Source organism: Gorilla gorilla, chromosome 2 (assembly GCF_029281585.2).
Source record: "Gorilla gorilla gorilla isolate KB3781 chromosome 2, NHGRI_mGorGor1-v2.1_pri, whole genome shotgun sequence".
Lineage (NCBI taxonomy): Eukaryota > Metazoa > Chordata > Mammalia > Primates > Hominidae > Gorilla > Gorilla gorilla.
Window position 1 is genome coordinate 107,666,110 of NC_086017.1, and position 16,711 is coordinate 107,682,820.

General features: G+C 32.9%; 1 protein-coding gene across 6 annotated transcripts in view; it reads left to right on the forward strand.

Annotated features, from left to right (window-relative positions):
• EPHA6 (EPH receptor A6) overlaps positions 1–16,711 on the forward strand; it is a 925,594-nt gene that overhangs the window by 37,789 nt on the left and 871,094 nt on the right. For all 6 annotated transcript variants that reach the window (XR_010132886.1, XM_055383474.2, XM_019024875.3 and 3 more), the window contains exon 2: positions 15,447–15,511. Coding sequence is in view for 5 of the 6 variants with exons in the window: in XM_055383474.2 (XP_055239449.2) it covers positions 15,447–15,511 (65 nt within the window). In the remaining variant the exon portion in view is untranslated. The remainder of the gene's footprint in view (positions 1–15,446; positions 15,512–16,711) is intronic.

Sequence of the window (16,711 nt, forward strand, 5' to 3'; positions counted from 1 at the left end):
GGCCTTGATCGGTTAGTATAATTTTTTATGCCAAGGCTACCATCATTTCTCATCTGGACTCTTAGAATAGCTTTCTGATAGGATACTGTGCTAGGTTCTAGAAAAATTGGTGAACCGGGTGACTAAGGTCCCTAAACATATGAAACAGTCTTTCCTGGGAGATAAATCAATAGTTACAATAAAGTCATGCCTTTTGATTGTGGAATGTGCATTAGTTTAAGGAGACCCGTTAAACTTGCCACTTCCCCACCTGGTGAAGGATATCAGAAGATGCTTCTAACAGGCACTGTCATTTAAGCTGAGCCCAAGGGTGAGTAGGTAGTCACTGAGATGAGAAGATACTAGCTTATGGAAAGGCCCAAAGAATTTGATGTTTTTCATAACTTGAAATAAATTTAGTACGGCCTGGAGTGCTGCGCTTGAGGGATGGAATGGTGAGAAAAAAAAAAAACGCTTGCAGGATGAAAACCAAGATCTTGCAGGGATGCAGAAGCGTCATGTTGGTCCCTTGAGAGTTGCTCAGAGTAGTTGTTGATTTTAGGTAATACTGGAGAAATATCATCTTTAAGAGAAATGTAGGGAAAGGCTTAATGAATAAATACAGTACATATTTGCAAATTGTGTTTTGTTTTTTTGAATTGACCAGATGTTTTAGCTCAGTTTCATCATTATAAATGGTGATATGCTAGGACCATTTCAGTACAATGTGTGATATTTTGGAGTTGATCTGGAGCAACTGGAGTTTTAAATTTCTAAAAAAAAAATGGAAATGCCAGTTTTTCTTAAGGTGAGTCCAGTGCTACATCAAGAGGGTGTTTGGGCCAGGCGCAGTGGCTCATGTCTATATTCCCAGCACTTTGGGAGGCTGACCTGGGCGGATCACTTAAGGCCAGGAGTTCAAGACTAGCCTGGCCAACATGGTAAAACCCCAGAGGCTGAGGCATGAGAATAACTTGAGCCCAGAAGGCAGGGGTTGCAGTGAGCTGAGATGGCACCATTGCACTCCAGCCTGGGTGACAAAAGCGAGACTCTGTCCCAGAAAATAATAATAATAATAATAATAATAAAGTGAAGTTTAATCTTCTGGACAGGATAAGGTCAAAATTGTCTCCATAAGTTCCTCTATAAGTTTAGATCCATTTGCTAGGTGTTCTCAGTTACCTTGGTTTTCAGAATTGTACATAGTACAGTATCTTACTAAGTTTTTGAAGTATCTTATCCAAAAAAAAAAAAAACTTCCTGGTGTAAAAATGGCTTGCTCCCCTTCAACCTGTTGCCCTCCACTCCATATTTATTTGAGTGTCTCCTGCAGTTTTTGGGTGTAGAGTACTTAACAGATGATTGACAAAGGTGATGAGGAGATGCAGATGCAGATAATAACTGCATCTGTTGGTGTTTCTCACATAAATAGCTTCCTCACCTGGGATTGGGACCTTAGGCAGAAGTATTCAGCTAATAGGATATTCTTATAGTTGCTTTATACATTTTCTTTGAGCTCCCAAACTTTTTAAAGATAATATCATCCATTTCTTTGTAAATAAGGTGACTAGGATATAACTGTCCTTATATTAGAGGATATACCAGATAATTGCTACTTACCCCATGGTCAGAGTAACCTATGTCTTGTTCGTGTCATTTTGACTTCCGCATTCAGAAAAGAGAGGACTCTTCAGCCAGCAGTAATGTGCAGTCTTGGCCTATAGAGGCTTCCATACCTCCATATATTCACAGTTTGCTCCTCTAAGGCATAAAGGCATATTATCAAAATGTATAATTACAGCTTGAGAGCAATAATAGGTGTAAAGGTTTTTGAATATTTTGTTTTATTTTCTGAGGTTTCAATATATCTAGTATCTAATAGAACAGAAACTTTACAGAAATATTGAATTTATATGAAAACCCAACCAAATAGGAGGTCTGTAGAAGGTATTGTTCTAGCCACTTCAAGATGGAAGTGTCTAATCAGTGGGATCCCTATATTTAACTTCAAAGATATTATAGCCACATCTGTAGCTCTTTTTAAATGCTTTTAAGTGCCATTTGATGTTTTTTTTTTCCCCTCATTCTCCAAACTCAGTGGTCATAATGCGTTGACTGTTTCTGTGTGGAGAGCACCATCTGATTTGTTTTATTCTGAATAGATAGTGCTTCTTTTTCATAGGTTTTTAAAAAATAATTGAAATAGTCTTGAGTGGATTCTTTCAGATTAGTTATATGTAGGTATATATACATATATATAAAGAAAACTAACATGAATACATTAAATTCTAAAATAAATTTATTTTGCTTTAGTTGTTTAAACTCATGGATCATTATAATTTCCATTTAATCAATTTTTTTTTCCTGTTCTTTTTCCTTCCCTTTATGATCAGGATTTCAAGTTTATTATTGTGGCTTTGTCAGTGCTTTGACCTTACTCTAGTAACTTCCTTTGACACAATGTGATACAAATGCAGGAAGTTTATCTTACTATTTATTGTTTTTAGAACATTACTATTTATTGTTTTTAGAACATTGGATTTATAAAATCACAGGGACTTAGCTATTCCCTCTCCAATGTACTCTTCTCAGTATTTTGCAACTACTTAAAGATTTTCTTATAGTTGCTTTATAAGAACTCTTCAGAGCCAGAATACTTAAAGTATTCTGTGTTTTTTGTTTGTGTTCTCTCAGTTATGTGTATCTAGTTATTATAAATTCCTCACCTACTCATAATTGTGATATTTTATATATTTTCCAATTCATTATTATATAATTTACATCATGGATCTAAAAAAAGATATATAGAATACTTCAACTCTGTTTAATCATGACTTTTTTTTTTTTGAGATGGAGTCTTGCTCTATCTCCCAGGCTGGAGTGCAGTGGCACAATCTCAGCTCACTGCAACCTCTGCTTCCTGGATTCAAGCGGTTATCCTGCCTCAGCCTCCCAAGTAGCTGGGACTACAGGTGCACGCCACCACACCCAGCTAATTTTTGTATTTTTAGTAAAGTCAGGATTTCACCATGCTGGCCAGGATGGTCTCAATCTGTTGACTTTATTAAGAGATTTTTCTATAAGCCTGAAATCTAAATTAGATTTATAGCACTTATCATAATATATAATTATATATTTATTTTATACTTTCTGTTTTCTGTTTTTCACATGAGATTGTAATCACCCTGAAGGCAAAGCCTATGTTTATTTTGATCCAACTTTATACATAGAACCTAGTGGATTGTTTTTATATATGTATATGTGTGTGTGTAAAAATAGAAATATACATTCATAGCAAATATTTTAGGAGTTTTGTAAATGAGAAGAAGAAATTTGAAGAGAAAATGAGTTTTGAACAGAAAATGGAGAAATCAGATTTTCATTTCAGACAGACCACTGAGGCTGCATTGAATTCAATGAAAGGAACAAGATGAAGAGACCCTAGTTGAGTTAAATGGAATTGGTAGGGGTTAGAAAGTCATATATTTGAAGGTGATTTAAAAACCTTACTGTATTTGTTCTCTATTACTGCTGTAACAAATTACTACATATTCAGTGGTTTAAATAACACACGTTTATTTGCACAGTTTTGTAGGCTAGAGGTCTGACATGGATATCCCTAGGCTAAAACCAAGGTGTTAGTGCTACTGCATTCCATTCTGGAGGTTCTAGGAGATAATCCATTTTCTTGCCCTTTTTAATGTCTGGAGACCACCCATGTTCCTCGGCTGCCTTCCTCTCTCTTCAGAGCCAGCAATATTGCATTTCTGCCTTTCTTCTGGAGTCACATCTTCCACTAGTTCTCTGTCTCTCTCTTCTACTTTTAAGGACCTTTGTTATTACATCAGGGCCACATAAATAATATAAAATATCCCCCTATTTTAAGGGCGATTAGAAACCTTAGTGGATTAGCAACGTTAATTCCATCTGCAACCTTAATTTTCCTTCTCCGTGTAACAACATATTCATAGGTTCCTAGGATCAGGATATGGACAACCTGGGAGACAGACATATTATTCTGCTTACAACATCCAGTTTGTAAACTGATAGATTTGTTGTTAATATTGAGGGATGAGTTAAGGATAGGATATTGGTTCACAATTTGTGTACTTGGGCAGGTGCTGGGTAACAGTTACTGAAACAGAAAAATCAGGAGGTGGTACCCATTTAATGGGAAAACAGTGAGTTCAGATGTGGACATGTTACATTTGAGAGACCTCCGAATTGTGTCTGAAGCATAGAGGGAAATTTATGCTGGAGATACTATTTTGGAGGTTGACAGCATTAAAATAATAGTTGAAATCCCTAAACTGATAAATTTTCTTTGAAAATGAAAAAAAACGGAGAAAATACAGAAGAGATTCCTGAAGAACATAAAATTTTGCATTTTTCAAAATATGGCAGTTTTATGGAATATGATGAAATATGAGCAACTGAAGTAGAATAAAAATATTAAGATAATTTACACAGAAACTAATTTTCATTGATAAATCAATGGTTGTGAGTCTATACAACTCTTATTATTCTTCATCAGTAAAAATTAGAACTGCAGTATATTTACCTCTGTAAAAGGTAACTTAAGACTTGGCCTGGGTGGCTCTCACCTGTAATCACAGCACTTTGGGAGGCCAGGGTTGCATAAGGTCAAGGCCAAGGTGGCTCAAGATCACTTGAGCCTAGGAATTCGAGATTAGCCTGTGTAACATGGGGAAACCCCATCTCTAGAAAAAAGTGCAAACATTAGCCAGGCATGGTGGTGCACATCTGTAGTCCCAGCTACTTAGGAAGCTGAGGCAGGAGAATCACTTGAGCAGGGGAGGTGGAGGTTGCAGTGAGCGGAGATCGCGCCACTGTACGTCAGCCTGGGTGACAGAGGAGACCCTGTCTTATAAATTAAAAAAAAAAAAATGGGCAGTTTATGACAGAAGCAACCTGGCCACCTAATATTGGACTCTATGCCTAAAATTTTAGCTTCTTCCTCAAATCATGGGTCATGGTCAGCAAATGTCATTGTCCTTATTTGAAAATAAAGTCAATCTATAGAATCAGAATTTTACTCACATGTAAGAAACCTTGGGAAGAAAATATTGGTTTATAAATCAAGTGAATCTACAGATAGAACTATTTTTCTTTCCAAAAAATTAAGACTAGGCCTTCTAAAATTTAGCCAATAAAGGATAGGCAATAACTATGGGAACTATAACATATTTTGCAAATAGTGTCTGAAATACTATCATAGTGGCAGTGTTATAGTTGGCAGTACCTATATTCGAAAATTAATTCCTGTAAATAGAAAATTTACCTGTGTTTCTTCAGTGCTGTTCAAATTTAAGAGCTTTAAAATGGGTAGATACAATCATTTATTAAGTGGAAATAGATCTAGAGGATTTTTAAAAAGTAAAACAGGGTCACTCCTTTCTAGTAATTTAGTACTCTTTAAGAAATCTTTATCTGTAATTTGGTCTTTTGAATGGATTTACCTGCAGTGAAGGAGGTTCCCTGGGGAGACAAATCATCAGTGAATAAGTCAATCTCATTTATAAATGAGTCTCCTGTATGCCTGATTAACAAGAACCAGTCTCCTAAAATATGATTATGCCTCTTTGGAAGGATAAATATTAATCTTCTCAGTCACAAAAGCTAAGGATAGAATTTTGAACCTGATTATTTCACTTTGTCATCAAAATATTAATAGTTTCGGAACATTATAGATTTCATTGCCATAGTCTGTATCTTGGGTAATCAATAAGTTAAGAAAACTGATCAATGTCTTATCAAACCTACATTTGCTGTCTTATGCTTAATTATACCTAGGGAACCCATGTTGAATGAAATATTTTCTATTTGCCTAGATGTTAAAATGTGTTTATCCTTTCTTTTGCATTTACTTTATTGCAGAAAGTTATGATGATAAACAATTTGACAATAGTACTTAATGATTTGCTTCCCTACAGGGTAATGATAATAATGCATTTATTGTATTTTATATTTTATGCCAACCATAAAGCTTCCATCTGTCATTCTTTTCTCTGTATTGAAGCCATGCTGCTCTTGGCATGGGTCACATTTGTAAATGTTTCATTTATGAACCATTCCTCCTCCTAACTCCTCTGCAATACAGAAATATGCCAAAAAAGATTAGCTGCCTTATAGTTCGTGTGTCTCTAAATTTGGCATCGCATTCATTGTGACATTTCCTCAGTAGTTTCCAGTAGGAATTTGTCCTACATAATTCTCATGATTTTATTTATCAAATAATTGTGCTAAGAGCTGTTTAATGTGTAAATGATATGACAACTGGTTGTCTTAATATTTTTTTAAGTCTTCACATTTTTCCTGCCCATTTCTCTCATTATAGACTACTCTGTTCTACAGGCAATATTACTTACTAAACTACTACAATCCAATTTAGCTATACAGATGACAGCACATAATTTTTAGGCAGTCAGAGATGTTGAAAATATGGTAAAATGATTAGAAAATAAGATTTTCAGTTAAATTATTTTTGTAGCATCTCCTCAGAATGTATATTATTGTGTCTGGTTTAATGACCCAGTAACCATGTTTTGTGAGCAGGTGACTGTGAAATCTGAATATTCAGGAATAGCATTTAGTTGGCTGCTTGAAGAATATTGGCAGTTCAGCTCTACCTTTTTTAGCATCTAAAGGAACTAAAGTATAGATAATATTTCAGAAATCAGCTGGAGAAAGGGGGTGGGGGAATCTAAGGAAAAAAACACCATTGTTGTTAGATCTCTCTTGAATACTCCTCAAGTGGATTAATTAACAAGAGAGACTCAAAAGCTGAAGAAGAGGCAATCATGACCCATGACACAGCAAGCAAATTTTTTTGTGTTACTCTTCTTGTCATATATAGGGTAGCCATGCTACCCTAGTAGGGTGGCTAAGAAGATCAGAGTCTATTGAGAGCTAAGTTAGGGTTGATACTACACTTAGAGAATTACATGGTTTAGGGTAGAGCAACACCCAACAATTAGTAGAATAGGAAATATGACTTGACCAAGCATACAGTATTAAAGCAAAGTATAGAACCCAGGAAGCAGATAGGAAAAGATGTAATCTAAACAGTGGGAAGTTTCTTGGGACATGATAGAAGCTGGAGATTTAGGAAGTCTCTTTCAATATGTTTCTGAAAAATTGCTTGTGTGTCATGATATTAGGTATGCCATGAAAAAGTCCCAAGTCAGTGTTACCTGAAAGGCGCTGTTATCAATTCAAATTTAACTTGGATAAATAAATAATGCAAAACGGAAGAGAAGAAATGATTATTCATAAGCATATTTGTATGCTATTTTAGTTAAATTGTTTTCTTCGTATGATGGATGTTGGTTATCAGATAGTAGGGGGGATAATTTGAACACTGTACACAGTCAGAAATGGGGATAGATGTCCAGGGTTTGGACTGAGAGTGAGCAGTCTGAGGGCAGTCAGTGCTTCAGGGGTTGGGGCCAAGCTGGAGCAGAGAAGACGACTCCAAAAGATACAAATGTGTGTTTTCTCACAACCCATTCTGTGCTCAAAACAAATGTCCACTTTGATTTTATTTTTTCTAGAGACCACTTTGCCTCTTAACTACATCTCAGAAGATCATATGTAAATAGGCCTTGACTTTTTCCATCGCAAACCAAGTACAGTAGCCGTTTAAGTTTTATCCAGCACCTGCCTTCCTGCTTACACTATACTGCTTTTCCAATAGTTGGTTAAGAATGTTCTTTTCTAAGACATACATTTCCTGCTCATGATCCCCTTTGATTACCTCATTCATTCATTCATTTTCTTCAACAGATACCCACAAACACCCCCCCGACACACACTCACACACATGTTAAAGTAATAGTTATAATTGTGCTGTCTTGATTTGGCTGTAATGTCAATGGACAAAAGAATTCTTTAATTTTAAGTTGTTTAATATGTATTTGTTTCAAAATTATGGCAGCACAATTAAAATTTTTATCTGATAATTTCTTATTTCTGATGACTAAAGGTTAGATTACTAAAGTGTTTACCTCTGATAATGGTTAATTTTTTTTTTTTTGAGACAGGGTCTTGTTCTGTCACTCAGACTGGAGTGTAGTGGTGCAATCATGGCTTGCTGCAGCCTAGAACTCCTGGGCTCAAGCGATACTCTCATCTCAGCCTCCTGAGTAACTGGGATTACAGGCACACACAACCACACCTGGCTAATTTTAATTTTTTAATTTTTAATTTGTAGAGATAGGGTCTTGGTATGTTGCTTAGGCTTGTTTAATTCATTTTTAAAACATCTCCCACTCTATGTAAAACAATATCTCTTTGGACAAATTTAGCAGACATTTCCTGTATTTGGGATTGTTTTGGAGAGTATCCTACAGGTAGGAAATTATTTCCCTTTCTGTTGTCTACTGGGATGCATTTAGTCCTTGGCACGTCTATGAAAAGTGTGATAAGTGGTACAATTACTGACAATTTTGATGGTGATTTTGAAGATGTGATATGGGATGTCTGCCCTTATAGAAGAGCAATTTAAACTACACAGTCTACTAAATAGCTGCAGTCATTTTTTGTCTGCACCTTCTAAATGAGGGCATTTTAATCTGTTCTGCTATATATGCTATAAACTATGGCATGTGAGTTGACACAAAAATCCTAGTAGTGAAAGTTAAAGTAGAAAACTGGTATACCTTGAAGGTAGGCATTGTAACTTACAGACTTTCTATATCCTATAGTGTCCAATATATAGAGTCTTAAATATAACAGAGACTTAAGAAATGTTTGTTGAAATAACATCAAAATGTATGATGTAAAATCAGGTAACATTTCTTGACTGCTTAGGTCCTAGTTAGGGAAGTTAACATCTATTTTCATTATGTCCATGTAAATGTAATGGAGGGAACAAACAAAACTTCAGGAAGAAAAATTTTTCCATCTTCAAGAAAAAAGACTAAACTTTCATTCTCATAATTTTTTTCACAGACTCAAAGTTATTTTTTTCCTTTCCAATATAAAGCCACTGTTTTTTTTTTTAAAGTAACGGTTTCAGTAGTTTCTTTTAGACCTTTCTTCCATTATATAGAAATGGTTTTGGATTGAGATGGCCATTATATTGTAGATATAACTTACAAGTAAGTAGTTATAATCTCTTTTATCAGGACCGTTAAACCAATGATTTAAGTGTATTTCAGACCTTAAGTTTCATAATATTCTTCAAAAAATTGGAAAATGTCCAAAGCCCATAAAAGACTAGTGGGAACATAAGAAAGGTTAGAACTAGAAAGGCAAGACACATGTTTGATGCTGTGTAAGCAATGGGGAACATGTTCAATGGTTTGAGCTAAATGGGGCGCTTCTTTGTGAGAGATGAGAGACTCGCAACATTTATTAAATATAAGACTAGAAAATCTAAGACTATAGCCAAATAGTCTTTTCTGCCTATTTAATCCCTGAGTAATTGAGACAAATGTAAATAATATAGGTCTCAACTGAATTTGCTTACAAAGTGCTGAAGATGTCAAAATAGAGGAAGCATCTAATTGCTATTAATTAGGGACATGCCAAATTTTCTTTTACTCATTTTTAACCACAGAGATAACAGAACAATTTTATAGGAAAGCACAACTTTTGAGGTAACTCATTAATAAATCTCAATGACCTCGCTCAGGAGCCCAGGAGGGAACCTGTAGTTTGGTGACCTTGTGATAGATCACATCCACACCCAAGTTATCCTTTGGTCTCTGTGGTAAGTGCTGGTAATAGCAGGTTTTAGGAATGATTATAAGGCTGAAGCAAATATAGCTCTGTCAGTCAGGATAAGGATCTGGAGGTTCTTGGAATGAGTGAAATAAGAAGGTATGAAAGTCAAGATGAACATTTCTAGTAATATTTTAATCAACTATTAACCGTTCATTATTTGGATAAGGTTTTCAGTGATAGTTCTTGCTCTAGAGTGTAACTTGCTTTCTAAGTAATAGCAAACTGCTTCACTTGATTTATCCTGAAAGTAATTTAGTTAGGTAGAAAATTATATAGCTTGAGTGTTTTGCCCTTTTTTTTCTATTTAAGATAACAGTGAAGAAAAGTAATTTTTGATTTTTATACCTTATTTTAGTAACTAAGGGAATCATCTATTTTTAAGAAGGGACAGAGATATTTGAATGTTTTCTGAAAAAGATACTCTCTAGCAGAGTAGAAAACTGAAAGGTGTAATTTCAAAAGTTCTAGACTTGATTTTATTCTCTAATTAGAAAAAGCTAACATCACTATGTTCATATTACCTTATACTTACAAATAGAATTTCCAATCTCAGATGTAACTGAAGGGATAGATAAAATTAAAATAATGAACGCCCGCTATGTTAAAAACATGGAAACAAGCAAAAACAACAAAAAATAAGAATAACCACCACAACAAAACAAAATGGTGTAAGTACACCTACTGAACAAATAATTGATCTCAGGTTCTAGATAAAAGTAGCTTTGTTGTTTTTAAGAAAGTATGATCCTCTTTAGAAGATTTTACCTTAAAATATTCCCAGTACAGAGAGGACCATACCAGGAGTCAACATAATTCAGTGTTTATTTAAAGCAATCTATGTTAGATTTTTTTCAGAATTAAATATGGTTGCAACTCCGTGTGAGGGTAGTTACCCATATTATATATATCTGAAAGTAAAAATTTTTGGTTCTTACCTTTCAGAAATATACAGTGATGTTAAAACTGGATTAATTTCATAATCTAAATGTCAGTTTAAAGCATTTAAACAGTATTATATTTAAATGGACTGCTTCTAAAATGTAACGTATAAAGATGCATGTTTGTTTATATATCTGTAATTTGAAGTATTCTCTGATTGTATCTCGTCATGATGTTAGAAGTACTGTCTTTGTTTATTGGTGTTTTTTTAGAGCTATTGGAGGTAGTAGAGTGTTACAGTTAGTGGAACATAGAACCATCATAAACCTCTACTGATGTGCTGTTACTGAGTGACTTAGTAACTTTACTTAGTAACTGAGAACCTTAAGCTGGGCCTTAAAGTTTCTAAATTGAATGATTATAGGAAGAAACCCCTTACTTTTTTTTCATAAGGTTTGTTAGAGAAAGTTCTCAAACATGTATTTATGATTGTCTGAACTTTAAAACATATTGATAAATCTTTGGATTCAATTTACATGACATTGACTTAAATTTTTACAACAAAATTATCCTAAAAGAATAGCTACTTTATTAGTGGCTTGATTTATCTCTTCCTTGTGTAATTTTTCAAAGTGATATATGAATAAAATCTCATCCTTTTCTTACTGTGCTATCTGAATAAAGATGATCTTCTATTATATACTATAAATCAATATGCTAATTGTTTTTAAACTAATACCTTTTAGATTTACTGAGATGATGTAGATAAAGACTTGATAAAATATTTAAAGGCAAGAATTTAATATTTAGCTTTTTATTCTTAGGTAATCATAACTTTCAGATTTAATCCAGTACTATTAAATTTGTGTTTATCATTTGATATTGTCTTTTAAAACACTATGAAATTTTCTTATAATTTCCAAAAGCATGAATAAAGGCAACTCTAATACACTAAAAGACATGTTCAGAAAGAAATATAATATGCTGGAAATTTTTTTCTAAAAGTTAATAGGAAAATTGTATGCAGTTATACAGACACATTCTATACATTATGTTGCTTACAAAACAAAATGTGTATTTTTAGAAGTTTATTTTATTGCCCCCAGGCTATTTTTTTTGTTTTATTCAATTTCTCAATTTATGCTGTGAATAAATAATTGTATTTTCATTTGTACTCTTTACATAAATAATAGGTGTTAATCTTCCTATTTAAACATTGCTATTATATTAAAAATGGAAAAGTATTGGCTTTTTTACTGATGTTAATGCTGATGTAATTTTTTTTTCTTCCTACTGAGTTTACAGTGTTTTTGATGTCCGGTAGGGACTAGGTAACTTTTGTTTGGAGCCAGCAGGAGGAGCTCTCACCTTGCTGGGTTCAATGTAATTAGTGTGCCTGAAAAACCTGAATTTGTAGGGGTTTTGTATGTGAAACAAATGATAAAATTAAAATATTTACTACATATCTCTAAAATTCTAAATTTTATTTTAATATTGAAGTATAATTCACCTGTCTGAAATGCAAATTTGGAATCTTATTTTTTTTAAGAATTTTTAAGAGGTATGATTGCAATTTAATCAAATAAAGCAGTTAGGTAAATCTTGTTTCTGGAAGATACTAAGAAAGAACAAAAAATGTTTTCTAAGCATTTGCACTATAATAGGTACATACATATTTTCCTTTTTTACTTGTTTTGAAGTGAATATACTTCACAGTTTACAATTATGAATACTGAGAACAAAGCAGGCTTAATATGTTTTAGAAACAATAATTAAATGAATTAATGAATTAACTTATTGGTCATAATTCCTATATAAAACTTATAAAAAGGAAATAGCTGTTGATAGATTTCAATACGCATTAGAGATTTTAGACACTTAGCTCTAATGAAAGCCTTGATTTGAATGTTGTGATTTGTAGGTTATACCAGTGAATTTTCTGCAGAAATCTTTGATGAGAAAATTAGAATAAAACTTATGAACATTTAAAAATCACCATAAGAAATACTGATGTTTCTCTCCATTAAGTGAAGTACATATTAAAACAATAATGAGATACTGTTGCACACCTGATAGAATGACTTTAAAAAACTGGACAAAACCAAGTCCTGGTATGTACAGGAATGGGAAAAACCATACATTTCCCTATTGTGAATCTAAAATTTCACAGCAGTCAGTTTTGGAATCCAGATGGATAGTTTATTTAAAAAACAAACATTTTCTGTATAACCCACTAATCTTACTCCTTGTTATTAACCCTGGAGAAATAAAAGCATAGGTTCATATAAAAAATCTGTATAGGAAAGCTTAGAGTGGCCTATGTATAATGTTCTTAACTGGAAATAGCCCAGATGTCCATCAACTAGGGAATTCCATACAGTGGAATAGGTTTCAGCAACAAAAAGGAACAGTTGAAACATGCAGTGACATAGATGGATCTCAAATGCATATGCGAAGTAAGGAAACCAGGCTCAAAAGGCTACATGCTATATGATTTCATTTATTTGACACTCTGGAAAAGGCAAAGCTACAGGGAAAGAAATCAGATTAGTGGTTGCCAGAGGATGGGGTAGGAAAGGGATTTCTTATAAAGGGCCACAAGAAATTTTGGGAGGGTAATGGACATATTCTCTAGCTTGATTGTAGCCATGGTTCCATGGATGTAGGAGTTTGTCATGATTTACAAAAATGTACATTTAAAGAGGGTGGATTTGTTGTGAGTCAAACAAATTTTAATAAATCTAACTGATAAGACATGGGGAAACTTATAGATTTAAAAAAAAACACTTAAACAGGAATGCCAACTAACTTATTAGCACTTATTTGAATCTCGGCTTCTTTTCAAATGAGACAATAAAGAATATTGAACACTGTCTGGATATTTCATTGCATTAAGGAATTTTTATATTAATGAATTAAGATATTATAGGTATATTAAAAGAGTATTTTAGAAATACATGTTGAATTTTTATACAGGTGAAATGATAAGATTCCTGAAATTTACTTCAAATAAATCTTATAGTGGGGAAGTAGGTAAAAATGTATAGAAGAAACAAGATTGGACATTAATTGGTAATTATTGAACCTGAGTGATGAGTACGTGAGGGTTCATTGTACTGTTTTTTTCTACTTCAAAAAGTATTTGAAAATTTTTCACAATAAAAATTAATTAAAAATTATGGCTTAGTTTTACAAATGTATGTTTAGTGAATAGATTTTAACAATACTAAAGGAATATTCTGCAATGAGTAAGTAGAGTTTAACCCAGGAATTTAAGGATACTTTCATATTTGAAAAATGTATCAATAAAATTTATCACAGTGGTTCACCTAAATAAAACCTCGGAATCTTTAGAGTAGACACCAAACAGCAGGTGCCAAATAACATACTCACAATTGCATTTTAAAAAATTATAGATGAGAAACCCCCAGCCAGGTGCCTTGGCTCACACCTGTAATCCCAGCACTTTGGGAAGTCAAGGTGGGAGGGTCACTTGAGGCCAGGAGTTCGAGACCTGTCTGCATAGCATAGTAAGACCTTGTCTCTACAATAAATGAAAAAATTAGCTGGGCACAGTGGTGCGTGCCTGTAGTCCCAGCTACTCAGAAGGCTGAGGCAGGAGGATCGCCTTGAGTCTAGGAGTTCAAAGGTTCAGTGAGTATGATTGTGCCAGTGAACTCCATCCTGGGCAACAGAGCAAGACCTGTCTCTTTAAAAAACAAACAAAAAAAAAAAAAGGAAAAAGAAATCTCACTTCCTTAACAAGATGAAAAACCAAAATTAATGATGTGGTACCAAAGCATTGTTTCTCAGAGTGAGGTTCATGGCCAACTGACATCTGGAGGCCTAGGAGGTAGTAGTTAAAAATAAATATCTGCTGAATCATGAGCTCTCCACATGTACCTGCCAGAAACGCTACAAAAACCCTCCTTAGTTGGTCTTCATCTGTCTTTCCCAATCGTTTCTATCATCTAACTTTCCCCAAGTAGTCTCCACCCCTACAACTGAGAACTGATTTAGTCATATTTCAGTTAGTTTATAGAAAGTATTCTAAAATAAAAAAAAATCTTATCATATCTGATTAAAACCCCCTCATCCTAGACCAGTTCAAATTGGATCCCATTTGCGAAGTTCTCCCAGAACTGCCAACCCAACTTTAGCTTAACTTAATTGCTAGGATGTTAATATAATCTTCACTTTTATAATTTAACAGAAAATGTTATTATGTGTTTACATGTCTGCTTTATTGACAAGATTATGAATTACTTTTGGTCAGGAAAAGAGGTAGATGGTTTTTACGTTTGGTTTCGCATCTTATAGCCATAAGTAAACTACCTAGTGTATATAATAATAATGTAGTCAGTGCTTTAAAGATTGTAAGATTTTTCAAAATGAGTTTTTTTTAATACTTGGCTGATTATATATAAGGACATTTAATAGCACAAAAAGAGAATCAAGAAATCTGCTTTAATACAGGATTATCTTCCTGAATGTGGTCTAAAAATACTGTAAATGAAAGTGGGGGAAAAGCAAAGGTAGTTATTTTATCAGTTTTAAACATCTGCTATTAAAAAGACAATTCTGTTTAATAATTTCATTTAGCATTGTTTAACAAAAATATACATACTTTAATTTCTAAATACTTTATGCATTTTATCATTACTTAATACTATTTTATATTAATATTTAATATGTAAATTTCTGAAGATAACTCATTAAACTTAATTCAGTGAATAATAGTGTAATTGACATTAATGATTTAAATAACTTTTATAATTTAATATATTTTTGCATTAGTTGAGAAATTCATGGAATTTTTATTTTCTATTTAATTCCAGTTGTGTTGCTTGATACAACAACTGTGCTGGGAGAGCTAGGATGGAAAACATATCCATTAAATGGGGTAAGTTTAAATATCTTTGAAAAATTGCCATCTTTTTTAGATTTTTAAGATCTCCTAATAGTTGATGTAACAGTGAATTTTGGGCCCTACTTGTTATGAATTTTGACATATAACTTACATCCCATAGAAAAGGTTAAAATACAATTAGAACTGGTAATCAGTGGGAATGATATGTAAAGCTCCTTCCTCTCTCCTAAATTAGTAATTATTCTTTAATACTGTGTTTATACATAGTGACATTAGAATATCTCCCATATAAATATTTTCCTTAAATATAAATTTCTGTGTGTAAGTTTATATATGTTACATTTATGTTAAATTTGATACCCTCAATGAGTATTTGTGCATAAATAAACTTTAAACTACTGTAGTATAAATGGATTGTGCAAATATTAACAATTTGGTTTTTAATACAGAATACAAGTCTACTAAAATATTATGCATTTTTGAACTTGGTGAAAATATACAAGGTGATTAGGTTTTTGTTAACTGAAATAGTTGTATTTAAAGGCTTGTTAAGGATATGTAATTTGCAAAATATAGTTTTTCATGGACCAACATTTTAGCTATGGTTGTACTTGACTTTTTATATATTTTTATATATTTTGCATCATTTTCATATTACAATATATGTCTACTTCTCGTTTTCACACTGAGCTAAAATAAAAGGGTGGTTTGTAAAGCATTTTGCTTCGATTTTTGTCTAGTTAATCAAAATATTGAATAATAGAGACAGTCACATGTTTTCGGATACACTTGGGTTAGCTTTCCTTTTTTTCCTTAGAAATGGTAATTTTCTTATTAATCACATTCTTAGCTGACATTTTCACATTGCTTCTTCTATTATATCTTCAAATTTAAATCTCAAAGGAGAAATTGATCCAAATATGTTTTATTCTTTTAGAATCTTTCACATATTGCTGTTTGAATTTGACATTTTACAACAACAGTTATTCACTAAGTGTGTATTTTCAACTAAAATATCCTATGAAGAGTGAAATCTTCCTCTTTTTAACAGCCCATTTGCTTCTTTAAATTTGTAAGTTTTATATACTGTGAGTTTATTTTTCTGAAATTTTTGTTTATTCTACTAGAGCTCTTATCAAACTGTTTCTGAGGTGTATATCTTAAACTAGGATTATGCTTTTATCTTCCTTGTCTTATTTCCATTAAAATGAATAAACATTCGTATTGTTGAGT